This window comes from Tetrahymena thermophila (genome assembly GCF_000189635.1).
Source record: "Tetrahymena thermophila SB210 genomic scaffold scf_8254653, whole genome shotgun sequence".
In the NCBI taxonomy this organism is placed as follows: Eukaryota; Ciliophora; class Oligohymenophorea; order Hymenostomatida; family Tetrahymenidae; genus Tetrahymena; species Tetrahymena thermophila.
Genome location: NW_002476421.1, coordinates 81,729 through 108,851, shown reverse-complemented (window position 1 = coordinate 108,851; position 27,123 = coordinate 81,729). Strand labels below are relative to the sequence as shown.

General features: G+C 21.6%; 10 protein-coding genes across 10 annotated transcripts in view; 4 read left to right on the top strand and 6 right to left on the bottom strand. All coding sequences in view use genetic code 6, as the record gives it.

The window, feature by feature from the left end:
- Window positions 1-1,313: 1,313 nt before the first annotated feature.
- TTHERM_00641120 (PCI-domain protein) lies at window positions 1,314-2,588 on the bottom strand (the record flags this gene model as incomplete). The annotated part of the gene is made up of 6 exons (XM_001015330.3): window positions 1,314-1,319; window positions 1,380-1,524; window positions 1,589-1,659; window positions 1,922-2,053; window positions 2,154-2,318; window positions 2,436-2,588. The coding sequence occupies 6 exons, from the start codon at window positions 2,586-2,588 to the stop codon at window positions 1,314-1,316; spliced, it is 672 nt and encodes a 223-aa protein (XP_001015330.2).
- Window positions 2,589-3,962: 1,374 nt separating this feature from the next.
- Window positions 3,963-4,784, top strand: TTHERM_00641119 (RIB43A protein; the record flags this gene model as incomplete). Its single annotated transcript, XM_001471281.2, has 4 exons — window positions 3,963-4,059; window positions 4,188-4,332; window positions 4,431-4,506; window positions 4,674-4,784. The coding sequence occupies 4 exons, from the start codon at window positions 3,963-3,965 to the stop codon at window positions 4,782-4,784; spliced, it is 429 nt and encodes a 142-aa protein (XP_001471331.1).
- An 887-nt stretch (window positions 4,785-5,671) lies between these two features.
- Window positions 5,672-9,466, top strand: TTHERM_00641110 (Serine/Threonine kinase domain protein; the record flags this gene model as incomplete). The annotated part of the gene is made up of 11 exons (XM_001015329.3): window positions 5,672-5,756; window positions 5,851-5,904; window positions 5,960-6,075; window positions 6,141-6,332; window positions 6,515-6,744; window positions 6,801-7,075; window positions 7,263-7,444; window positions 7,507-7,791; window positions 7,902-8,555; window positions 8,608-8,726; window positions 9,331-9,466. 11 exons carry the CDS (start codon window positions 5,672-5,674, stop codon window positions 9,464-9,466), a joined length of 2,328 nt encoding a protein of 775 aa, XP_001015329.3.
- A 409-nt stretch (window positions 9,467-9,875) lies between these two features.
- On the bottom strand, window positions 9,876-11,380 carry TTHERM_00641100 (PAP2 superfamily protein; the record flags this gene model as incomplete). The annotated part of the gene is made up of 2 exons (XM_001015328.2): window positions 9,876-10,765; window positions 11,011-11,380. 2 exons carry the CDS (start codon window positions 11,378-11,380, stop codon window positions 9,876-9,878), a joined length of 1,260 nt encoding a protein of 419 aa, XP_001015328.2.
- A 1,706-nt stretch (window positions 11,381-13,086) lies between these two features.
- On the top strand, window positions 13,087-15,419 carry TTHERM_00641090 (hypothetical protein; the record flags this gene model as incomplete). Its single annotated transcript, XM_001015327.1, has 2 exons — window positions 13,087-14,307; window positions 14,364-15,419. 2 exons carry the CDS (start codon window positions 13,087-13,089, stop codon window positions 15,417-15,419), a joined length of 2,277 nt encoding a protein of 758 aa, XP_001015327.1.
- Window positions 15,420-16,418: 999 nt separating this feature from the next.
- On the top strand, window positions 16,419-19,694 carry TTHERM_00641080 (Serine/Threonine kinase domain protein; the record flags this gene model as incomplete). The annotated part of the gene is made up of 8 exons (XM_001015326.2): window positions 16,419-16,709; window positions 16,790-17,050; window positions 17,109-17,624; window positions 17,683-18,340; window positions 18,401-18,977; window positions 19,038-19,243; window positions 19,309-19,466; window positions 19,515-19,694. The coding sequence occupies 8 exons, from the start codon at window positions 16,419-16,421 to the stop codon at window positions 19,692-19,694; spliced, it is 2,847 nt and encodes a 948-aa protein (XP_001015326.2).
- Window positions 19,695-20,175: 481 nt separating this feature from the next.
- TTHERM_00641070 (transmembrane protein, putative) lies at window positions 20,176-22,667 on the bottom strand (the record flags this gene model as incomplete). The annotated part of the gene is made up of 3 exons (XM_001015325.2): window positions 20,176-20,348; window positions 20,398-20,642; window positions 20,704-22,667. 3 exons carry the CDS (start codon window positions 22,665-22,667, stop codon window positions 20,176-20,178), a joined length of 2,382 nt encoding a protein of 793 aa, XP_001015325.2.
- Window positions 22,668-24,152: 1,485 nt separating this feature from the next.
- Window positions 24,153-25,541, bottom strand: TTHERM_000640091 (hypothetical protein; the record flags this gene model as incomplete). Its single annotated transcript, XM_012797490.1, has 2 exons — window positions 24,153-25,061; window positions 25,116-25,541. 2 exons carry the CDS (start codon window positions 25,539-25,541, stop codon window positions 24,153-24,155), a joined length of 1,335 nt encoding a protein of 444 aa, XP_012652944.1.
- Window positions 25,542-26,252: 711 nt separating this feature from the next.
- TTHERM_000640080 (AMP-binding enzyme family protein) lies at window positions 26,253-26,678 on the bottom strand (the record flags this gene model as incomplete). The annotated part of the gene is made up of 2 exons (XM_012797489.1): window positions 26,253-26,425; window positions 26,486-26,678. 2 exons carry the CDS (start codon window positions 26,676-26,678, stop codon window positions 26,253-26,255), a joined length of 366 nt encoding a protein of 121 aa, XP_012652943.1.
- A 384-nt stretch (window positions 26,679-27,062) lies between these two features.
- The window catches only part of TTHERM_00640070 (AMP-binding enzyme family protein), a gene marked incomplete at both ends in the record, with an annotated part of 1,155 nt that continues 1,094 nt past the window's right edge, over window positions 27,063-27,123 (bottom strand). Inside the window, one exon of the mRNA XM_001015324.3 lies at window positions 27,063-27,123. This exon is cut by the window's right edge and continues 1,094 nt beyond it. Within this exon, the coding sequence (XP_001015324.3) occupies window positions 27,063-27,123 (61 nt within the window).

Below are 27,123 nucleotides of genomic sequence, written 5' to 3'. Positions count from 1 at the left end.
ATTAAATGAAGTTCTATTTAAGAGTAATATATGTTTATGCTATTATTATTTTTATTATCGCAGAATGGATTTATGAATATGTTTTTAAATTTTATTTTTAGATGGAACAGGGGAAAAAATCTTGGATCCCTACTCTTCTATAGTGTATCAAAATATATTTATTTAATAATTTATGTAAAACATTTATTTAAATAATTGTTGTGACACATTTATAAACCGTTATCTACAGAACCAAAGTTTTACCTTAAATATAAAGTTTAGTATTAGATAAATATATATTTAAAAATGAGAAAGTTAAATTTGGATAAAAAATATTTTTAATGGATGATCAGTTTAAAAGGGAACCAGTCCATATTACAAGTTTAATTGTGTTAAATTTTTTTTAAACTAGCTGCAAATTCACAAATTTTAAAAGTCAATATTATGCATCTTTAAAATTTTATTTAATATCAGAATATATTATCTAATCTGGTTCTCTTTATTCATGTTTTATTCAACAAATTATTTGAGTAAATATTTTTCACTTATTTTTTTTAGAGTAAAAAATCGAGTCAGTCAGTCTGTTTGCAAATTTTTAAAATAAATATTTATTCTTCATATTCAGATTAATCTTTTTATTAAAGTTAGAAAAAGCAAAATTACTTTTAAAAAAATCCCTTTATATTTAACTTATTGCTTTTGATTGTAAGTAACTCTTTATGTTTTTTAGCTTAACATTTTTATTTAATAATATAAAATCTAATTATTCAATAACTCAATCAAAGCTAAATCTTATAAATATTCATATTAATGGTGTTTATGTATATATACATGTATGAATGAAATTTTGTACAACTGAATTATACATGAATTATATTCCATTTAATCAGAATAATAATAATATTACTTTTATAATATATTGTTTATTGTTTTGATAGAGCATTCATCACTCAGCTAAAGCAACTAAATATATTATTTTTTGTATAATTAGCTTTAATTTATTAATAATTTCTATTAAAATACATTAATTAAATTAAGTTTTAGAAAAAAAATAAATAAACAATATTCTACTTAAAAATTACAAAGTAATAAAGAAAGAAAAAATAGATGTAAATTGAAAACAAAAATATAAAATTAAAAAGAATTAAAGAATTATTGGCAAACAAAATAAATATATTCTATTTAATCACAATAATATACTCATATATACATATATTAGATTGTAATTAATTAGCCTTTTAAAATTACTATTAGCCATTATAAATTAATTATTTAACTTTGTTTTTGTCTCTTTAATTGTAAGTAAATTTGTTTTACGTCGTCAAAGGATTTTTTCATTTCTATAATTCATTTAATACAAGATTTATATGAATAAGATTTTAGCAAAAATAATTAATTACCTTCTTTTGGTTTTGTTATAAAGACTAGACTACTTATCTGCTTTCTTGAATAAATTTCTTACTTTCTAAATCTTATGCCTTTTCTGAATCGAGCTAGACAATTTTTTATTAGAGCTTGTCTTAAACTTTATTGTTTTCTTGTAAGCTATTATTTTGATAAATAGATATTTAATAAATTAAATAAGATTTTAATTTAATTAATTAAGTACATTCTAACTAATCTGTTCTTTATGTTTTGAATGTCTGTTACCTTAACGTCTCTACTAATTACATTTCCAACCTAATATTTTTAATCAATAAAATTATATTATTATTTTTTCAGAATATCTTCTAAGAATTTATTTATTGATTTTTTATGAGATCAGAAAATTTCAAACGATTGATGATTAATTTAATATATGTTAATCAATTTATTAATTTCTGAGTAGACAAATAGAATATCTTTAAGTGATTTTTTGATAATAAGTAAGATATGTTAAAATTTCATCAATTTTTCGTATTTGAATATTAAAATGGAGTCTTTGATAAAATCAATTAATTACTCTAAGAACTCTATCTGATTGGTTAATCTTTCCAGTAATAATTCCAGTGTAAATGCTTTCAATAATTAAATCTTCTAATTCGTCTTAGTTGTTCATGCCCAATTCATACTTTAATAATTCAAATCCTAAAACCTATTAGAAAATATTTAAAAGTAATTAAAAAATGTGAATCTTTTATTAATTTTATTTAATCTTATTGAAGAGATTAACTTTAATTTAAACAAATAGAAACCTTTTCATTTTAAGCTAAATCGACTATTGTAAGCATACGTAGTTTCTTAATTTATTAATCATTGAGATTTGGGTATTTATCTTTGTTTTTGATCCAATCTTAATAAGTAGAATAGGCAAATAAGCAAAGTAAGTCGTAGGATTTTTTATGAGGACCATTCTAAAGCTATTAAATAAAAATAATCAAATTATGTTGAAGGCTTTCCATATATTTTTAATTTTGGTTGCTAAATCAAATTATTTTGTATTCATTTATTAATGAAAAAAATGTTAAAATGCATACGTCTTTAATATTCTAAACTTAAAGGAGCTCAGTGAATTAGAAAATGTTAGTGTGTTAAGTTGCATGATTAATCAATGACTCTAAGTGGTTAGTGTGAGAATTTTTGGCTGATTCAGCGAATTCTAAAATATATTTATTTGACAAAGTGGTCATTTCTCTCTTTTCTAACTATTGTTTTTATTTGATCTATTTAATAATAAAGCTTTCTGCAAAAAATTTCACTAGATATAATTGTTTGTATTTTATTATCTTTTATTTTTTTTGTAGTATCTTCATATCTTGATTTACCAATCCATAATCATTTAGTTAGTTAGTTAGTTTGTTCAATCAATTCATATAGAAGCAAATAAAATCAAGCTATCAAAATATGAAATGCTAATTAATTCTTTTGCGTGCTTGATCAATACTTTTTTGTCTGCTCTTTGAATTTCTTTGATAATTAATCAAGTCAATTCATTCATTCTCAAATATAAACTCTCATTTTGTTTTTATATTCTCAATATCTATTGTCATTTATAAAGAGTTATCCAATTCCTATTCATTTTTCTTTTCACTGAAAATCCTTTTGTTTGCAAGAATTATTTATCAAACTAACAAATTAACATACGAAATCTCAGACATACAGACATACAGAAAGAAAGATAGATAAATACTTATTTGATCAGAAAATAAGCAAGATAACTTTATTTTGATAAATGGTTTAAAAAAATAAATAATAAGTTGAGAAAAATAATTTAATTTTACTTTTAAATAAATCTAGAATATAAATTTGAAAAAACTTGAAATTAAATTAACATTTTTATTGAAGAATTTATTTTAATTTAATTTATTATTATAATAACTATCAAATAAAATTTTTGCTTAAATTAAATAAATAATAATTTAATAGTTAAAATATCGTAGAAGTCAAGAAGAGATCTAATAAAATAATATTTATACAAAATAAAAATAATCAATATTAATAATATTTAATATATTTATTTGCTTATAAAATTTCCAATATTTGTGAAAATTTATTTTTGTTTTATTATTAAAATATTTAAGTAAAAACATTCATTATTAAATAAAAAAAATGAAAAAATAAATAAAATAAAATAATTCAATCTCTATTTTATCTTTAAATTTGTTTGATTAATTCTTTTAACTATTCATTATTTAAAGTAATGAAAAAAATGGAATTAAAATATATATATATATATATATATATATATATATATATATTTTGTTTAATGTATGTTTTGTATGTATGTATGGTAGGTAAATGAAATAATTAACTAACTAACTAATAAATAAATAAATTCTTTTAGAGTATTTATTTAGGTAGTCTATGATTTCGAGCATTTCTTTATGATTGATGGATGATTAAATGAATGAAATAGGAAGGACTAACTAAATAAATGAATGAATAGCCCTTAAAATATTGTTAGGGCAATTATTTTGAAACTCAGTTTATTTATAATAATAAAAAATCAAATTTCTATTTAAAAGAAAAAGTAATTAATTATAAAGTCATCGAATTTTTCTAAAATGAAGAGAGTAAAGGAATCATATTTCAGAGAACACCCTCACTGGTCTGATATCAACGGCTGTTCAGGCGCAAAGGAATTTGAAGGAGAAGATTTAGGTAATTCAGTTTATTCATAGGCATTTCGATCAAAAAATACATGGAGTAGCATGAAGCAAGCTATTAAATATTTATTGAATTTAAGCATACTATGAAATATATATTAATCAAATTAAATTTTTTAATAGCTTATGATGCAAGAATTAAGTATCAAAAAGAAACCCAAAAATAATGGATCGAGCAATAAATAAGAGAAAAGAAAATGCGTGAAGAAGCTGAAAGAAACGAAGAAAGAGCTTACGCCACTTAAACTTTGGAGCTTAACAGAATGAGGTAATAATTAATTAATTGATCAATAAATGCATTTAGCATATCAAACTGCTTTTTGAATTGATAACTTTTTACCTAAATAATATTTCTAATAACCAAAGAGGTATGTTAGAAGATGATTTCAACAGAAAGAAAGCCTCCATCAGATAAGCCGTTAAAGAAGAGAATTAATAATTAGTAAAATTAAAAAATTTCATTAAAATTTTATTATTAATATTAATTATAAAAAGCAGAATAAAGTATTGAAAAATTACAGTTTTGTTTTTTAATTTTCGATTATAAATAAAATGAATTAATTAATTTTTTTGGGTTTTTGTTAATGAATTATTTTAAAATGAATTTAGGACAAGCAAAAGAGAGACTTAGAAAAGTAATCAAATAATGAAAAATTAAATTATGAAAGAACTGAAATTGATATGGTTAAAACCAGAGGATAGAAGCGTCCTTTCCCATGATTTCGCTATAAAATTTATAATGACAGAAGAAAGAAAATCGATCAAACAAACACATAATTAATTTTCTTCTTCTTGTTCTTCAAACACATAAATAAATAAATAATGCTCAAATCAAAATAAATAATATAATAAATCAAGCTTAAAAGGAAGGCAAACTAATAGCAAGCAACAAATCCTCATGTTATTTTATAAAAGCTACAAAACAAAATTAATATTTTATAATCTCTAAATATTACCTGCTAGTTTTATGTTTCATATTTACTTCTACAACTTAACTTCCTTTAGCCTAATTATTACATTCATTTAATTCACTTTCAATTAACTTTTTAATATTTTATAACCAATTCTTCCTTCAAATATATAATAATATTTTAAATTAAACCAAAGGTTATCAAATATTCTCAAAGAATATCTATAAAAATAATTTTTTATTGAAGTTTTAAATTAAAATAAGTATTTTAATTAAATATTTAATTATTATTGATAAAAATTAAGAAAATATACTAGTCAGTATTTTTATTCTCTTCAACTTTTTTGAATTTTTTGCTTTAAATTTATTGGGAAATATTTTATAAAATGAATTATAATTTGAAAAAACTTGACCTGCAAAATGAAGAATTTAAAAACATGTAATTTTTTAATTATTTATTGACACTGAAAATAATAATATTGAATTCTTTATTCGTTTATGCCCGCATGGTTATAATTTTTATTCACTCAATCAAAAGATTCTCTTTGAAATTTAAAAATTATTAAATTTAGAAATAATTGAAACAAACAAAAAAACATTATTTATTTAATCAGTCAATTAATCAACTCAGAATAATTAATACAAACATAAATACATACACACATACATTCATTCATATAAATTTAGTTTAAATAAAATGTTAGAGACTTGCTAAATTTTACTCAAATTTTTTGAGTAAAATGGCATGAAGACTGCACAACAAGCTTTTAAATCAGAAATGCGTAAAAAAAGAAATATAGTTTATAAGAAACAAAATATTTAAAACAAATTAAAATCCCTCTAGATTAATATTATGTTATTATCAAATTAATATAGCTAATCTACTTAGATCAGCAGATAATCTCCACTATAAAAATGATGATCTGATAAGTAATTAATAATTAATAAAGAGATATTGCATTTTACATATATTTTTTTAATTTAGATAATCTCAAGCAGTTTATGAAAGAAAATGCATAAGCAAACGGGAGCAATAGTAATGTTTAAAATAAAGGATCGAAAGCAGGATCTTAAAATGATGTAAAAGGCAGAAATGTTTATGTAAACATTTTTTTGAGTGTGATAGTTAGCATTAAATAAACGAAATTTTATTAATTTCTAAATAGAGTCAATAAGAAACAGAAGTAATTATGGAAAAGTTGATGAATAAGTTAGTCTCTACAAACAAGTTACTTGAAGATGAAAAAACAGATATCAATGTTTAAAAGATATCCCAAAGTAAAGCGTTTAAAAAGTTAATTAAAAAGGGGGATGATATAATAGAAGATGTAGTTGACTCTCCTAGATTAAACTTGAAGGTAATTGAAATTCATCATTACTTAAAAATATAATTAATTATACATTCAATAAGCTCATAAAAATATTTATTTATTTATTTCAAAAGTAGTTAGTTAGTTATTTAGTTAGTTAGCTATTCAGAATATTTTAAAAGCAATTTAAATTTTGTAAATAAACACAATAATTATTTTTTTATTCTTAGCAAAATGATGACACTCAAAATAAAAGTATGCAGGATCCAAACTATATTCCTATAAGTCAATCAAGATAGTTTAAATAGGAGATTGAAGCTTAGAAAGTAAATAAATTTTAGCAAGAAATAGCTATTCCAGGAGAGGATGTGCTATTTATGACTGAAGAAACTCCTAATTAGAGCATTACATAAAGCCAAAATCTTTAAATTTACTCCAAAAAGCCTGGCTCTATGAGAGGGTAGCAAATTTATTAGAAATTTTAATATATTTTAAAGAGAATTTGATTATATATAGTGAAAGGAAAGAGTAAGATATTCTAGGGAAATAGAATTAAATGCCTTCATTTATCAAGCCTAAATAAAATGATGTCTCCGACTTTTTTTAGAACTCCTAAAGCATTAATATTTTAGAATAACTCGAAGAACCTAACTTTATTGATGAATACACAGATGATGACGACCCTGGCTTCGATTTGTATGAAGTACCAGAAAGAGAATTTTAAAAAATTGCTGACTAGCTTGCTTTGAAATGCGATTTCCCAAATAGAGCAACATCTCAAGTTAAAAAGAGTAATCAATATTTTTTTATTTTTAAGCTTAAAATAAACGCAAAATATTTTTTGAATTTAAGAAGAAAATTAAACTGAAAAAAATATTTTATTTCGAATTGATAAATTATTTAATTAATTTTGAAATCAAATTGCTTTTTAATAATTTTTAATGAATTTATAAATTATTTTTTTTATTTAAACAATAGAACACGTTGACTACAAGAACATGTTTTTGTAGAATAATGATGAAGACGATGAAAGTCAAGTATTATAAAATTAACAAAGAAATGCAAATAATAATAATAACCCTGGTCAAAACCAAGGAAATGAGTCTACTGAATAAAATATTTCTAATGCCGACTAAGATCTGCTTTCAAGACGTTCTAATGTAATTTTATATTCTAAATATTTAAATTGAAGAGATTTTTTACTAATGTTTTTTATTAAAAGAATCAAGCAAAAGGATATATTTATTTGCCAAAGTTCTTGAAGCATCCACCAAGCAACGATGAGTTCTATCCTGTTTAATTAGATAAGGCTATATATGATTGTTTTGATTTAAAAATAATCACCGATAGAGAAAGAACTGGCTTTGAAGAAACAAAAGAATTCCCTATTGTAATAAATTCAATAGTTGCAGGTCGTTATCAAATTATGGAGTATCTTGGTAGTGCTGCATTTTCTAAAGCCATTTAATGTTAGGACAAACAAACAGGCTAAATGCTTTGCATGAAAGTAAATATAATACTTACTTAATTCAAACAAATATAGTTAAATTAAAAATTAGAAGCTTATTTGGTGAATCTTTTATTTTGAATTAACTAATTTATTTATCTTTATAAAAGATTATAGAAAATAATAAAGATTACTTTGATCAAAGTATAGATGAAATTAAGCTTTTGAAGTATATTAATTATAATGGTGATGTAGATGAGAAAAACGTATTGAAAGTTTATGATTATTTCTATCATAAAGAGCATCTTTTCATAGTCACAGAATTATTGAAGGACAATCTTTACGAATTCTACAAATTTAACAGAGAAAATGAAACTTAACCTTACTTCACTTTAGGTAGACTCTAGAAAATTACATAATAGATATTAATTGGTCTAGACTACATTCACTCATTAAGACTCATTCATTGTGATTTGAAACCAGAAAATATTTTGATGAAATCTTATTCTAAATGTTAAGTTAAAATTATTGACTTTGGTTCCAGTTGCTTTATCCACGACCATCTCAGCTCCTATGTTTAAAGTCGTTCTTATAGAGCTCCCGAAGTTATCTTAGGCTGCAAGTATGACTACAAAATCGATATGTGGAGCTTGGGTTGTATTCTTGCAGAACTTTGGACAGGCAATGTCCTTTTCTAAAATGACACAGTTTAAGGATTACTAGCTAGAGTTATAGGTATAATTGGACCAATTCCAGAGTGGATGTTCTAAGAAGGAAGGTTAGTCAATAATTTCTTCACCAACAAAAGACTTCTTTATCAAGATGTAAGCAAAATAAATTAAAAAGATATAAAGTATAAATTTTAATTATAAAAAGGTGTTTGAAGAAGGTGAACCAAGTTAAAATATTAATGACACATCAGATATGCCTGGTAGAAGATAAAAAAGTGGAAAAATATAAATTTTGGTTCCTAAAAAATCAAATCTAAGAGCTAGGTAAAAATTATTTTAAATTTTATCTTTAAAAAACTCCATCCTAAATTAATAAATAAATAATTCTATCCATTCTAATGTAATTTCAACATTTAAATCAATAAGAATATTTATTAATTTATTTATAATTTCTCTTTTAATAAACACAAAAATAATATTTTTTTTATTTTAATCTGAAAATTGATTTTAGTTTTTAATAAAAAGTAAAGAAATCCAATATTATTTATTTTAAACTTGTTTTAATTTCTCCATATTTATACTTCAAATTTTTAACATATTCACTTGTGAATTCAAAAATGAAAAAATAGTAAAATCAAACGATTTTAAATATAAATATTGAATATTTGAATAAATTATTTAATATTTATAATAATTTTAATATATTTAAAGAGTTAAAATTTGAAATTAATTTTAGTGATTTAAGTAAAGAAATCGGATATTATTTATTAAAAATTTGTTTTAATTTTTATTATTAATGCTTTGGAGTTTACCATTATTAATTGATTGTGAATTTAAATTTTAATAGTAAAATAAATTAAAATATAATTATTGAAATATTTAATTTATCTTTTTAAATATTTATAAAAATTTAAATATATTTTTAAAGACTTAAAACAGACGATTTAATGTTCCTTGATTTTGTAAAGAGTTTGCTTTAGATTGATAGAACAAGAAGACCAAGTGCAAAAGAAGCTTTATAACACCCATGGCTTACCCAATCTCACTACTAAGAAGATTAATGAACTTAATAATACTTTTAAAATAACTTTATAAATACTTTACTATAATAAAATAAATAAATAATTAATTAATTAAATTAATATTTTTGTCTAAACTAAATATGTGTTGCATGTCGCTATTATTCACTCATTCATTATTTATTTTGGTTTATTAAAATTTATTAATTAAATTTAAATCTTTTATTATATAAATTACATTTAATTTACTTAAAAATTTTTATTCTTTTACAAATTTAATAAATAAATTAATTAATTATTCGATAAAATTGAAATTTTTTTATGGTTAAAAAATTGGTTTCTTTCTTAAAATTTTGAGAGATGATTCAAATTAAATTTAGTATTGAAAAATATACATGTTTTTTTTAGTGCAATATATTAAAATTACGTGCATATATAAATTATTTTATTTGAATCAATCAGATTTCTTATCATTAAGAAGGGGTTATTATTCAGGTGTATTTTTTACAACTTCAACTGACTTTTGGCTAGAAGATTTTCTTCTTTGTCTGATGTCACTGCCATAAAGTTTGGGTAAAACTAATGTTAAAATGAATGTGCTAAAGAAACTTCCAAGAGTCATTGAAAGATACTTATCGTAGATGATTGGAATAGTTTTAATGACTTTGCTAATTGGATAGATTTTATAGAAGAATGCAAAAACTAAAATGAAGATTGCAGTTCCAAAAAGTGCTTTAAGTATGCTTTTTAATGAGAAAACTTTGTAATCTGATTACATCTACTTGTTGCTAAATTCAAAAAGAACTATTTGATTGGCCTTTTTGCTGATGGTCAAAGCAAACAATGGACCGAATGCTATACCTATTGTTGCACATGCCTTAAAACATACTTTGTAAAACATGTTATGATCTTCAAATTAGCAAGAATTTAATATGTTTTATCTCCATACTTCAGGAACTTCAGTTTCAATCATCTTGTAGACTTCAACAGGAGTTTAGATCATAAGGAAATAAGCTACAGAGAATGACATAAGCTTATATACTACGTTGATTTTATTGTTTCTAAGGTAGTTAAAAAGTTTTTCAATTAAATTGTCTGCATACCATAAGTTTATCAAATAAATATAGATGCCAAATACTGTACCCATCATAACTTGGTTCAAAGAGTGGACACCCAAGAATATTCTGCAGAACACAATACCAACAAATAAGAACACAAATAAACTTAAAAAGGAAGCATTAATTAAGAATTTCTTTAAGGAATCATCCTTGTACTTTGGAATAATATCTCTCCAAATATCAGTAAGCATAATTCCGTAAAACATCCAAATACTTGTTGCATGACCTTTTTAAATAAACAAAAACCAATTAGCAAAAATGAAAAATTTATAAAATTTCTTGAACAAAAATTTTCCTTTCACCAAATAATTTTATCATTAAAATCAAAATAGATTAGATAAACATTTATCAACCAATTATCTTTTTATTCGATAATAAATTAGGAAAAGATTTTAATCATTTTTAGTAAAAAATAATCCTTTGTTTCAAAGGAGTTAAAGTAGTTAGTTAGTTAGTTATTTAGTTATTTACCTGATGGATTTCCAAAATCTGCGTAACATTCCCAGCCTTTAATCTCTGGATCGACAAAGTAAGGGCGAGGATCGTTCATGAGGATCTTATAGAAGAGGAGAGCGTACAAACTAAAGCATTAAAACATAGTAGACTTCAAGGCTTAGTATTTGTTGCTTGTGATACAAATGTAAAATATGTTAAACAATGCACAAATATCTGGCTTGAGTAGATAGGCCATAAATCTATTAAATTTAATAAATGAAGGGAAGCCATAATTCTTTTGTAGATGTTTAGTGATTGGGAGAGTGTACTCAAACAAACTTTCCCTTAAGTAGAAATTATCTATAATTATATAAGCTATAAATGCAACGTGAATTAGTCTCTTCATAATTGCTTGCTTTTTTGATTTTTGTAATTAATCTAAATTGATACTTTTCTGATTATTTTCAATCTTTAAGTTAAAAATTTATTATCACCAAAATTTCTAAATAATTGAACTTATTATTAAATATCAAATGCCACCTTTATTTAATTATCAAAATTTATTTAAGTAAACAAATTTAAGCATTCCAAAGCATGCAATTTACTATATTAAAGCGTAAGATGACTTTTACCGTCACCAGCATAGTTATTTTTAGTAGGTATTACTATAATTAAAACGCCCAAAGCCATACAAACATACATACACTCATACATATTAATTAACTTAAGATTTAGAATTATCTCTTCATTAATTTGTACAAAAAATAAATATATAATTTTATATACCAATTCCTTTTTAATATTACTGGCTTTAACTTAATAATAAATTGTAACATTCATTCATTCATTCATTCATTCATTCATTCATTTTAATTTAGACCCTTTAAATTTATCATATTTTTATTCAATATTGTAATAATTACAAACAAACGAGCTTTATAGTCTTTACATGAAATAAACGTACTCCTAAAAATTATTTTTAAATAATTAATAATAATGTCTCTAACTTAATTGATATCTATATTACTAAATATTTTCAAAATTCTGAATTTTTTGGTAAATTAATTTTTGACAAACAAAGAAATTTCATATAAATATTGAAATAGATAGATCAATTTATTTACTGCAATAATTTACAAAGATATTAAAATTTAATTAGTAACCTTTTAAATTATTAGGTACAAGATAATGATAATTAATCAATTTATAACGTAATTAAGTTATTCTCACATTTTTAGCAGTATTTTTGATTTTTTTATTATTTAAAATAAAAAAAAACAAAAACTAAATATTTTTTTGATATAAATTTCTCAATTAGCAAGTATGATTAACAGTTTTACTATCAGATAGTTATTATTATTATTATCATTTAATAATCCAAATTGATTTGAAAGTATAATCCAAAATAAAAAATATAACTCTTTAAAATATTATTTATTAATTTATCATAAATTCTATTATTTAAAAAACTTCTGTTAAATTTTCTAAAATTACTTTTATTGATAAATTTTTATACAATTTTTAATTTTTTTAAACTATTTTTATAATAATTTAACTTAAATTTGAAATAGTATAATTTATTATCTTAATAAGTGTTAGTTAATTTTTTAAAAATAAAATACTTTTGATTTTAAAATAATAAAATTTATTTTTTAAAGTAATAAAATTTAAATTTATAAAATTAGAGAAATGAGGATTTAATAAAAAAACAATAATTTAATTTTTATTAATTTTAAAATCTTTTTTAAACATTTTATTCTTAATTTTTCAACAAGTTTAATTTTATTTATTTTATTCTAATTTTTGAATAAATTTAAAAAATTAAACTAACATTTTTAATATATTTTTTGATTTAAATAGAAAATAATTATTCAATTAATTTTTTTAGTTAGAATAATTTGTTTGATAGTTGTTTTATTATTCACTAAATTTAAAAATTTAATATTATTTTTACTGCAATCAGCATTATTTAATTATTGATTGATTGATTTTTTGAAATTACTATTTTACTGGTATTATGGATATGTTATTTATTTATTATAAAAAATATTAACTTTATTTAGCTTTTAAAAATTCAAAAATTAGTTGATTTGATTATTAAAATTATTTAAAATGAGTATTAAAGAAATATCAAAAGAACTTATTAAAGCTTTTACTACAAATAACAAAAGACTTAGCAAATTGGATCTTTCTAAGAATCAAATTAAAGTGATTCAAAACTTAAATGAGTTAAAACATTTACAAATTTTAAATCTTGCAGACAACTAAATTGAATAGATTGATGGATTGCAAGATTTAGCTTTATTGTAGGAAATTAATTTACGACATAATCTGATTACTTAAGTCAAAAATTTAAAAAACTTAAAATATTTAGAAGTATTAGACTTGAGTTTTAATAGGTTAAATGATATTAAGGATTTACAAGAATTGAAACATAATAAAAATCTCAAAGAATTGAATGTTTAGGGAAATGCTAACATCACTTAATTCTATGATTATAAAGATTAGATTAAAAAAATGATTCCACAAATTTAAAAAATAGATGGATAATTCGTTAATTAGCAGTATTTACAAAGTGTTTCTTAAGAAGTTATTGAATAGCAATCTATTGAAACTTATAAAAATATTATTTCTACTTTGTAAAGCTAAGTCTAGACATAAAATCCTTTAGCATTAGAACAGTGGAGGAATAAGTGCTTTGAACTTTTGTAAAGAGAAAAAATAATGAATTATCGCTTTAACTAGTTGGAGCTATCTTATTCGAAGGATTAGGAAACTTTAAAATAAAATTTAAAAGAGCAAGTTGATAGAAATGAAAAACTGAGTTAAGATTTGCTTTTGAAACAGGAAGAAATATTATAAATTCAAGAAAGATTGGAGTAAACGAAATAAATGTTTGATAATTAAATGAAAAATAATGTTTTAGCTATTTATAATTAATTTGAAAAACAAATGAATTTGCTGCAAGAATAGTTTAATGCTTAGATTAAATCTCAATAAAAGAGATTTTTTGCATTAGAGGGAACTATTCTCCAATAAAAGACAAAAATTATGCAATAAAAAAAGAGTGCTTCTTCTGATTTTATTGAATTTAAACAATCTTTAAAGTCAATAATAAAAGCTCATGCCTAAAAAGACATTCTTGCCGACATTTCTTCTGAAGAGTTTGTTAATGAAATAGAGAGAATCATCAGAGATTCTCTAATTTAACTAGGCTAAAATCAATTTAAATCTTCTTCCAGTTCTTCAAGATTTGAAATTAAGCAATTAGAAGAAGAGATTAGCAGCCTAAATCAATAAAAAAAAAATTTATAAACCTTGCTTTAAGAATAAGTAAATTAATTCTACTTTTAAAGAGAAATAAATTAATTTTTATAATTATCAAATAGGAAGAAACCTTATAAAAAATAAACAGAAATAATGAACAAAAACTGAAAGAGTTGCTAGAAGAACTAGAGTTCAAAACGAGAAAGGTTAAAGAATAAAACTAAAATATTTATGAATTAGAATAAAAGCTTGATAAAGAAACTTAAGAAAAATAAAATAGTAAATAAAGACTGAATGAATTAATAGAAAACAGCAATATTGAAGTCAAAAGAAAAATAGATGAAGCTACTTCTAAATTAAAAAGCAGAATCGACGAATTAGAGAAAGAAAATTTTAGATTAGCAAGTGGTTTAAATGAAAAGGATTTGGAAGCTTCTTAATTCATCGAAAATATAAATAAAAAACTTTAGCAAGCAGAGTTGGAAAAGGTTAACGAAATTAGTGCTTTGGAAAATAAATTAAGAATAGAAACAGAGAAAAAGAACATGTTTAGCAATTAATGCAATGACATGATGAGAATAATTAATATGAAAGAAAACAAAATCAGAGCGATTAAAGACGAGCAAAGACTACTTTAGGAAAAGTTGAACCAAACCATGAATCATGAGCTAGTTTATAATTAGACTGGATTTAACAACATGAACAATAGAGCAAATTTATCACACAATGATATTTATAGCAATTATCAATAATAATTAATCAATCAAAACTAAAGAACACTTTAAAATTAAAATAAACAAAATATGAATAACAATTAGTATGATTTCAAAAACTATCATGGAAGCACCAATCCCTTGTTAAATTAAACAGATATTTAATATAATTACAAATAAAAACTGCAATAACAAAATTAACAGTAGCAATAAAGTTCATAAGAGGACTGGTCACCAATTTAAAATAAAGGAAATTTAAGCTATAATCCAGCAAGATAGCCCTTTAAATAAACCAACAAAAATCAAGAAATCAACAACTTTACAACAAATAAAGCCAACATGATATTAAACGATTTGAGTATTATATAAAATGAGCATCCAGGAGCAGACACTCTAGAAGACGAACTTAAAAAATTAGAGCAAAATGAGTTATTTGCTTAGGAAATTTTGAATGACAATATTTGATTATTTATTTTTATTCTAACTAAATTTTTAGATAATTTAATCATTTTATTATTGAAAAAATTGCAATTAATTATAATTTAATTTAATTACTAAAATTATTTATTTTATTTTAATTTATAATATTTTTTAAACATTAAATATTAAAATTTATTTATTATTCTTATTATTTAGAGTCATTATCAATATTTTAATGTTAAAATTTTAAGATTTGATTATTTTATTTTAAATAATTAATAAATCAATGAATTTAATTAACTTTTTTTCATTTAAAATAATTTTTCCAAAAATATCAAATAGAATTCAATTTATTTAACATTATCTTAAATTATTCTTAGACACTTTTGATCAAGAAAGGAATATCTATTTTAATTAAAAATGAAGTTGAATATGAATTCATTACGTGTTTTAACAAAAGATAATTGAAAAAGCTATTTGATTTATTTTAACAAGATTTGGTTTAATATTTTTAATGACAAAATAAATCAATTTATTTATTTATTTTAATTAGAATTATTATTTAATAAAATATTATTTATTAATTTCTCTTTTAAATGCTTTGAATCAAATTTAAATCTAAAAATCTATTTAAATAAAGTGTTTATTTATTTATTTATTTTATTGAAAGTTTTTAAATAGAATTTTCTAAAAGTAGAAGCTTTAAAAAATTCTAATTTTGAAAAGACATTCAATTCATTCATTGATTAAAAAATTTAAATAGAAATAAACTATTTAAGCTCATTTAAATTAATAATTTAGTGTTACTTAAGTGTGTATTAAAATGCTTTATCTTTAAAAAACATATTAAATTTAAAAAATAATAATGCATAACTTATAAAAGATTTCATTTTTATTATTTTAAATAGTATTTGATTACGTGTAAGTAAATGAGTTAGTTAGTTAGTTAATCATACTTATTTCTACTTATATAATTTAAGCAGTATTTTCAGAAAATTATGTAGGTATCTATCTATCTATGTATGTATGTATTTGTTATATTTTATGATAATCTATTTCAATAGTTTTTTTAAGAAATTTGTTTAAAATTAAAAGTAAATAAGATTTATACTGCCTTATTTCATCATTAAGTTTATATAAATTATTAATACAAAATAAAACATGAATAACTTTTAAAATTTCTTCAAAAAGTAAAAAAAACTTATTGCCATTTTTATATTACTTTTATTAATAAATGGCACTTTAGCTTAGCATAGCAATAAAAAAAGCTAGACTCAGAATAATAGTTCTGAGACGGCTTTAACTCATTCTAAAGTAGACAAAGATGCCTATCTAGTATATCATTTATTTCATTCATCATTATTGTTGTTGTTTTAACTTTATAAGCCATAACAAATTTAAATTTTATTTGATAGGTATTAACTAATGATGGCAAATTATATAGCTATAATATAAAGAAAAAGTTGTTAAATTGGATGACAGATCTGAAAGTAGTTGTTAGCGAGCTCAAATTCAATAACGAAAAACAATAGTAGGATAATTATGGAATGGAAGATCAGCACTCTACTGAACTCTCTATTGCAGGAAATTAGGAATCTAACTTTGAGAGATACGACTATTTTTTGCCCTCTTCTGATGGAAATTTTATCTTTTTAGCATCAGATTCTACTCCAATAGTACATACACAATAAACAAATAATTGATTAAATTTAAAATAAATATCATTATTTTTAGAAAATTATGCGAGATGAAATAGACCAAGTTATTAAAATATGTCCAATGAGTGGAAACGAGTCAAAATATATTGCATTTACCAAAGAAAAGATTCTTTTAGTCAATCCTGAAAATGGGGAATTAGAGAAATTTGAAGATATTGAAGATGATTATGAAAACTATTTAAATCATTATATTATCAATATCAACTAGAAACTTATTAAGCAACTTAATATTTTTACCAAAAGAGAAAATTGGGCTTTAACCAGCACAGATGTTAATTTGATGATTTATGAAGACTTTTTATACAAAGGATTATAAAAAAATCAGCTTACTGAAAATGAGGATTATATTTTTATGTAAGATTAGCATTAAGATTTGAAAATTAAGCAAAAGCAATCAAAGATTAAAATAGTTGATTTCTAAACAGATTAGGAAATTATTGCTATTTTTTCTGCAGTTGGATTTACAAACATGTTTTAAAAGAATGTCATAGTGCATAATCCTCTTATCAATACGTTCATATCTTCAGAATATGTAAGATTTATTTATTGATTTTTTGTTGTTAAATTAAAATTTATTTTTTTTTATCAAGGATAACACATAGATTTAAATAGGTGGAGAGAAAGGCATAGTTTCGTTTAATGAAGGGAGCAACTTTTAGCTAATACCATTGTAGATTTCTACAAAGCTAAAGAATTAGTGTTTAGAAAATAAGTAATGCAGAGAAAGATTGATTTTTAGTGTTGATAAATTTGATGATAAAAATTATATCAGAGATGTTATGACTTGCATAGATAACCTCAGAAAGGGGAGAATGATGATTGAAGTTATATCTGATAGTAAGGATATCTAGAATGCCAGCAATATTCCTAGTTAAGCATTCAATTTTGCTAAGGATAATAAAATTACAATATTCTTGCTGACATTCTTAATTATCTTGGTTATTATTCTGATTTTAAAAGATGAAAGAATTACTTCTATGTATAAAAGAAATAGTGGTCGTTCTGGAGGTAAATCTTCCAGTTAAAAATAAAACTCCCAAGAAGAAGCTGATAAAGTCTTAGAAAAAATTAGCAAAGAGCAAGAAGAAGAAATTAAAAAACAAAATGAGCAAAATAATAAATAAGAAAAAAAGAACCAAGAGAGTAGCGAATAAAATGCAAATAAATTTAAAGGGCTTTAAATTAATAGAAATAAAGTTTTAGGGTATGGGGCTTAAGGGACAGTTATTTTTGAAGGAACATTTTAAGGTAATATTTAAGAATAAAAAATAGTTTTTGATTTAATAAATATTGTTTATGTGAATATAGGAAGAGAAATTGCAGTCAAATAGTTACTTAAAGATAATAAAGACTTAGCTAGCAAGGAAATATAAATGTTGATTAAGCTGCAACACAAAAATATAATTAAGTACTACTATTTTGAGGAAACAAAAGATCACATACTTCTTGGACTAGAAAAGTGTGTTGGAAGCATTAGCGATTTAATAGATTATGCAAATAGAAAAAACAAGAAGAAAAGTGAGTAGGATTTGAAAGCTTTATATAATATAAAAACGGATTTTTTCATTAAGTCAACTATGAAAAATACATTTAAAGACTGCTTAGAAGGATTGAGTTATTTGCATAGCTAAGGTGTTATTCATAGAGATATAAAGCCAGAAAATATTTTAATTCACTACAACAAAGAAATTAAATTAGCTGATTTTGGACTTTCAAAGAATATTTCTAAAACGAATGTCATATTCACGAATGATATCGGCACATGGGGATGGAGACCACTAGAATAAATAGATAATTAACCACTTACATATAATACAGATGTTTTCTCTCTTGGCTGTGTATTCTATTACATATACACTTAAGGAGGTCATCCTTTTGGAGAATAGTAATTTCATAACATTAAAAAAATAGAAAATTAAGAAATAATGTTTAAAAAAATAAATAGGAAAGAAAGGGAAAGAAACATAGCTAATTTTAAGTACAGCTTGAGAATGGAAGATGAAACCTTGAAAGACCTTATCCAAAAAATGATTCATAATGATCAAAGTAAAAGACTGACTGTAAAAGAATGCTTAAAGCATCCATATTTCTGGAATACCTTGTAAAAGTTCTCTTTTATTTGCGAATTTAGTGACTACATAGAAACATTTGGTAACTTTAAATCAAAATATTTACTTTTATATTTTAGTGAATATTGATAATTGTAATAAATTTAGATACTGAAAATAAATATTCAGACTTGATTGAATAATAAGCAAAGTCTTTGAATGTTTTAGAAGGAAATAGATGGGATAAAAATGTAGATAAAAGTCTTATTTAAGATACTAAAGTGTTTAAATTCTACAACTATGGATAGGTTAAAGATCTTATCAGAGTAAATTTTTCAAATAAGATTTTTTTTAATAATGAATTTTTTAAATAGTTAATAAGGAACAGAAAAAGTCATTATCACGAGCTTTCAGAGAGCTCTAAAGATATAGTAGGAGATACTCTTGATGATATGTTTAACTATTTTGATGAAAGATTCCCTAAATTATTTATTTTTATGTATTATTTCTCACAAACTTAAAACTGGGAATTACTAAGCTTTAAAAATAACTGAATTAATAGTAAGTTTTTAATGCCAGTAATATACAAGTGGAGATATGATCAAATTCGAGATCTCTTTAATTATATTTTTTGATTAAATTATTATATAAAATGTATCTCAGATAAAATATTCTGAATTTCAATAAAATTACTTTTTAAAAAATATTATTAAATTAACTATTTATTTTATTGCTGATATTTATATATTTTTAATTTTTAAGTCTATTTATTATTTGACAGCTTTTCAAATGAAGCTCATAAATAAAATCTTTTCAATTTCATTTTTAAAAAGTAAATTTTTATAATATGTTTATCTAAAGTTTTATGAAAAAATTATATATATATATTAAATAGTTATTATATACAATCAAATAGTCTCTTAAAGTCAATTTATAAATTTTAAGTTATTTTTTAAAATTGTTTTAAAAATTTAATTTCAAATAATCTTAAAAATCAATAAAAAACACATAAATTTGTAAATAGTAATAATTAAATCAAATAGACCTCTCTTTTATAATAATAGAAGATAGTATTCTTTTATCCATCTCAGATATATGTTTATCTTTTTTGCATTTTTAATAAAATTTTTAAATAAACTCTTATTGCAAATCACGGTTTTCAGAAATTGCAAATTGTTGTTCGAAGTGACTCAATTTACTTTTTTAAACTAATAAATTTCGTTAGATAAGAAAAAATATTATTTAAGAATTGCTTACTCATTTCAGTGAAGTTTTTGTCTTTAAAAGTATCATTCATAGATAAAAATTCTGTTGAACAGCCTACTTGATTAAGAACTGCTAATTGCTCATTAGTTAAGATAATCATAATAGCTTTCTTGAGAAATATAATATCTTTGTAAAGCTAGTAAATATTCAAATTTTTATTAACTTAATCTCGAACTTTATCCATCGAGTTAATGTCAAATCCTAATTTTTCATAGTAAACTTTCTTGCCACAAAATCTATTTTTTTATACAAATAAATTGAAAATTTTTTTTTTTGACAAATAAATATTTTGATTACTTTGTTTTGAATAATAATTTAGCCAAAACTCGTTAGATTATTTTACTTTCTGTAATTTTTTGTTTGAAAGAAGATAATTTGACCAATAAATCTAAATTAGATTTTTAAATGGGCTATTCTTCTATCTAGTTAAGAGCGATCATATTTTGTATGGAATGATTTTATGAATAGTTTGGATTCTTTTAAATGCTTTGTTTTTTTTAATGAGATTATTCGTAAAGTGATTCAATTTTACAAGCATTTTTTTTTGGAGATAATAAAAATTTATTAGTTTCGCTCGTTAATTTTGGAGAAAAAATCATTTAATCTAATATAGAAAAAGTTTCACAGTTATTTGAATAATGTTTGTTTAATATTCTTTTATTGGTAGCGAAGTTATATGATATTTCACTTGATTTGGAGAGAAGACTTTAATTAATAATTTAATCTTTAAAATTGTTTTATTATTATTGAAGATTTAAAATAGGTGATTTCAAGCTCATTTTTTAGCTTTTTTTGACATAGTCTATTGATTTTGTTGAAAATTTTGGTATGAAGTTATCTACATAATCTTCTTCTGTATAGTTTTAGTTCCTTTGATCTAAAATATCTTTTTTATCTTATATATCAGTTTATTTATCAGCTTATAAATCAATTTACTAGCATATTAAACCTTATTTATTCTTATTATAAGATAATTAATCTCGTGAATTTCTTCTACATTTACCAGAAGCAAAAATATCTAAAAAATCTTAATTATTTTAATTTAATTCAATATGATCTTAATTTTTTATTTAGTCTTAAATATTATCTTGCTTTAATACAGTTACAGTGTTTTGACTTTACTTCTATAAAGAATTAATTTATCTATCTTTAAATAACTAATCTACATCTGTTTTATCAATTAATTTATTTTTTATTATAACTTCTTCGTATTTGTCTTGGAATAAATTTTATAAAAGCAGCAAAAATATGTCTTGTTTTATTAATTTTTAAGAAAAAAATCTACCTAATACCTTAAGCAAAAGAAAAATTGTAGCAAAACTATTAACAAGGGCTAAAATTTCAGTGATGGTAGGATAAGTAATTTCAACATCTAAAATAATTTCATCAATTTGTAGAAGAATGTTATCATAAGGTCCTACTCCAGCTTTAAGGGATTTCTATTTATCGAAATTTTGAGTATTTTACATAAATGAGATAGGGGAAGAAAAGGTTTACTGCGACTGATATAAAAACCCCTAATTTACCTTTGTCTTTTAAGTTTACATTTTCAAAAGTACCTACTGAGATGAATCTGATTGAATGTAATTTTACAGGTTTCTGTAATTTGTCTGAATTTATTTTGAAGTAGTATTAAATTATTGAGTTTATAATTTTATATTTAACGTTGTAAGATTATTATCAACTAAATTATCTATTTCTTCTTAAGTAGCACAGTTCTCTGGAACAATTTTTTTGATTCTATCTACATCTAAGCAGCCATAAAAGAATAGTATTATCATGGATGTTTGTGTTGATTTTGGGTCAAAATAAAGAGTGTAGTTGTTGCTTATCTTGGAAAAGTCTATGCAATTAAATCCTTACAACTCAGGATCTTTGCACTTAACTATATCAAGATCTATAATTGTAGTTATGTTATTTTTTTGGTAATAGAAATGCGCTACATAAACTAAATAAGTTTTATTCATAACAGCTGAATACTGATCAACTGTCAGATCTTATGTGTACTAAAAAGAAAAAGAAATAAGATTTTACTACAAAGGCACGTCTAGCCTATCTTAAGTAATGAAGTTTTAAGATCTGTATTTTGTATCAATTAAATTATTAAAATATAGATAAAGCAAATAGACAAAATATGAAAATATTATTAAAAGACTGATAAAAGTTAAAACTAATCCTTAGTAGCTTCCTTTCCTTGACATATTATAGCCTGCATTAAACTAAAACTCTGAAGAAAATAGGTCAAATTTTAAAAGGTTCATTTACTATCCAACAATTTTTAGTACAATTTTTTTTAATTATTATTACTTCTATATATTTAATGTTTGTTGCAAATTTTTAATACTTTATTTTTAATTTAATTAATTACATATTTTAAAACAGCAAAAGCACTTCTCTAAAAAATAAAAGAAATTAATTAATTTACATAAAAAATAAAGACTCTAGCTCCTTTATTTCCAAAATTTTAAATGTAAAAATTGGTTAAATTATAAGTAGAGGTTTATTTAAATAAAAAACTTATTAAAGCCTTTTTTGAAATACTGATTATTTATATTCACTCTAAATTTATTAAGTATTAAATTTTGCATCAATTAAAAATCAATTAATAAAATTAGCATTCAATTTAAAAAGTAATATAAAAGATATGGTTAGATATTAATTACAAATATTTCATTTATTTTCAAAGTTTATTTATTAATTCAGTAAGTGATGAATAATAATAATAATCCTTACTTTGTTTTTAATGAAAATTTTCCTATTAATTAAAAAATTATTAAAAACCTCAGGATTAAAATAAATTAGAATCAATAAATAATTCTAAAATTTCCTTTTAAATGAAATTAATATGCTAAATTTGAGTTAAAAAAACAATTTATTGATTTATTAATTATTTTAAATCACCTATCTTAAATTTATTCCATTTATTATCATCCTTATAATAAACCATTAACTTAAAAATAAAAAAAATTCATCTTCTTTTAAAAGTTTTAAGTTGTTTAATAATTTTAGCTCACTTACTTTTTAAAAAAATGTAACTTTTATGGATGGTGTAAACAAAATATTTGCATAAAATTTGTTTTAAATTAATATCAAATTTATTTTTTGTAATTTATTCATTATTAATATTTAATAATTAGTATTTAATGATGTTAATAAAAAATTTCAAATTTTTGGTAAGAAAACCTATTTTTCTACCTTTTGTATAAAAAACCTCCCTTCTCAATTGAATATTCTATAAAAATTTATATTTTTTAATTTTTTTTTATTAATTGACAACTTTTCTTCAAAAAGTTAATAATTTATTTTATATTTTTTTAATTAAACTTTAATTTTTTAATTTTTTCATAAAACATCATGCAAAATATAAAATAAAATTAATTAAATGTACGAATAATTTATCTCATTTTATATTTATTCCATATCAAATATCTATATATTTTTCTCATTTTTATTATTGTAAATTAAATACTTGAATTATTTAAAAATTTTATACAATAAATTTATTAATTTTTCTTATTTAAGCTATTAATCTATTAAAATTAATTCATTAGTTTGATTAAAATAAATAAATGCCCAAATTAGTTCAATTTTAATTTGAAAATTTTGTATTCTAACTGTAAATAATATTTATTTTAATGAAATAATTTCAAAGTATTTAAATTAGTGAATGAAAGATTAGGAGAAATATTTAACTTAATTTAAATAATATTTTTCTAAAAAAGCAATTTAATTAAATATAAAATAACTCATAATTCATTTTCTTATTCAAAATCATTAGGAGACTAAGAAAATTTAGTAAGAGTTCCTGCAAATCGAACAATTCTTGGTTTTGAATTAGATTTTTGTAGGTTTGGATGGAATGTACAATCTTTTAATTCTAGACAGCTCTTTATATGTGAGAGTATTTGTGATTTATTAGCTTTATGTTCTACTCCATCTTTATATAGTCTTTCAAAAGGATTACTTATATCTCTATTTTTTATTTTTTCATAGTATTAATTTTCTTTATTAATCGTAGGTTTAAAGGTGCAAAATTCTGCATAATGTTTTTATTTTATTGAATCAATCAGTTAGACCGCTTCTTGGTTTGTAATTAAATCTGCTTCTAGTTATTCGTGAATCAACTTAAACGATTCTTTTAAATTCAGATAATTTAATCTAACATCACTAGTATTCAGTTTCAAATGTTGATTTGACTCATTCAGTTGTTTATTCAAAGATTCCTTGAGATTTTTTATTGAGTTATACTAATTTATGCTTTGATTATTAACTAAATTTTGTGGAGAGTTAACTTAACTATTTATTTATTGTATATTATTTTGTAAACTACCTAAGTTATGGCTGATGCTTAAACTGCTTCTCTATTTCTTTAGGGGTTCTGGGCTGCTTGTTTGTCTTAAAGTATTTTATAGTTATCTTTAAGACAGATATTGGTTTTTTAAATCTTCACTCGATTCATTTCTTTTTAGTTATTTTTAATCTAATAACTTTTATATGTTGTTATTCTTCAAAATGTTTTTTTAGACCTCTTTTTATTCAAAGAAAGTATTTAATTGTTATTTTATATGGTTGCTCATTTTAAGAGCTTAAGGGCTCAACTATCTAATAGATTTATTGCTGGAATTTTAATGCTATTTTATTTATTCAAATCCTAACTTATAATATTATTTATTAATAATACTACAGAATTATTTTAATTTATCGTTCACTTACAATTTCCATTTCCAATCATACTTTTTTATGCTAAAATCTAATCTATTATTCAAATTAGGTGATAATAATTGCTAGGTATTATTTTTATTTTCACTATTTTGCAGATTTTCTAATTATTTCTTTGAGTTTTTACATGAAAATTTTTGTTGATTAAAAGGAGCAAATGTCTACTAGTTGTATACATCGTTGCTGCTTTAGGCTTCTTATTATTATTTGAAATTTTAGAATAATCTACTTGATAAATCATAACAATCTGAGGCACTCAATGATTTAAAATAACTAGCTAATTTGCAAATAACTTAATCTTCTAAATCAGAATTTCTTTCACAAACTCTCAAAAACTCTTACATAACATTCAATCCATTTCTACTTAAAATGCTTAACTCATATAGATTGTCTAAAAATCTATGCATAGTAGTCATTTATGTTCTACTCAAAATTTATTACTTATTTATGACTATAATTTTTTTTTCTCTAGATATCTATCTAAATTTTAATAATTCAAAATTTAACAGCTTGATTAACAATAATAAATAGAAAAAATATAACAAAAAGTTAATATACTTATTTGATACTGGCTATAAAATATAAATTAGTATTAATTGAGTTTAAATACTTTAGACTAATAAATAAATAAATTAAATTTTTCAAAAATGTTTTTGTAAATATAAAATATTTGTTGAATCACAAAATAACATTTTTTGATAATTTAAAAAGTAACAATTTGATTAAGATTTATTTATTTTTTTTATCAAATATAAACAAAAAATATTGATAATAATGGTGAAATAAAACTAGCTTCATCAATAAATCTAAATTTCATCTAATTTTTAATATATAAAAGCAAGTAAAAATTTTTAATAATATTAGCTTTAACTACTGTGTAGTAAGTATATAGTTTATTATGATTCAATTCTTCCCTGCTGAGTATTTTATTTATTACTATAATCACTATTATTTGCTTTTTGGTATTATCGATATAAGGCCTTACTTTTATATATTTAATTTTATATATAATATAAATTTCAAAAAATTTGATAAAAAATAAATGAATTAATTTTTGTTTTTGATAAAAATTATCTAAATCATACAAAAAATATGAAAATCTACATCAATAAAAAAACATATTTAAATCAACTTAATCTATCTTTGAATACAATAGATGATAATATTCTTTTATCAATTTCTGAAATTTATGGCTTATTTTTACATTTTTAATAAAAGTTTTTTATAAACTCTTATTGTAAATCAAGGTTATCAGAAAGAGCTTGGCTTTTCTCAAAATGACTCAATCTATTTTATTAAACTAATAAATTTTAGTAAATTCTTTTTTAATAAATATAAATATATTTATTCATTTATTTACTCATTTTTTTAATGTTTTAGCTTTCATCGAAGTCATCAATTTCAAGAAACTCTGTTGAGCAACCTACTAGTTGCAGAGCAGCCAACTATTCTTAATCTAAAATAATCATCATAGCTTTCTTCAATAAAATTAGATCCTTATAAATCTAGTAGATATCAAGATGTTTGTGCATTTATCCATAAATTTTCTTCATTGATTTATCTTCTATTCCTAAACTTAAAAGGTAACTTTTTTTATCAACAATTCTATTTTATTTATAAAAAATTAAATAAGGTTTTATTTTTTTTAATTAAAATGAAATACTTTTTTTTAAATAAAATTTTTTCAAGTTATTATTTAATAACATTATTTTATGTAATCTTTTATTTAAAAGAAGATATTCTTTGTAATAAGTCCAGACTGTATTTTTTGTTTCTTTACTCCTCAAAAGTTGTCATTTCAATATTCTGGTTGTTTTATGGATTTTTTAAAGGTTATTACTTAAATTACTATTAGAGAGGTTCCTCTCTAGGAAGAGAAATTAATTCAGAGCTTTTTTTTGGAGAAATAAAAGGTCTATTGGTTTTAGGTGAAGTAATCATTTATTCTAATGTTGCCAAGCCTTCACTAGTATTTGATATTTTTTTTATATATTTTTT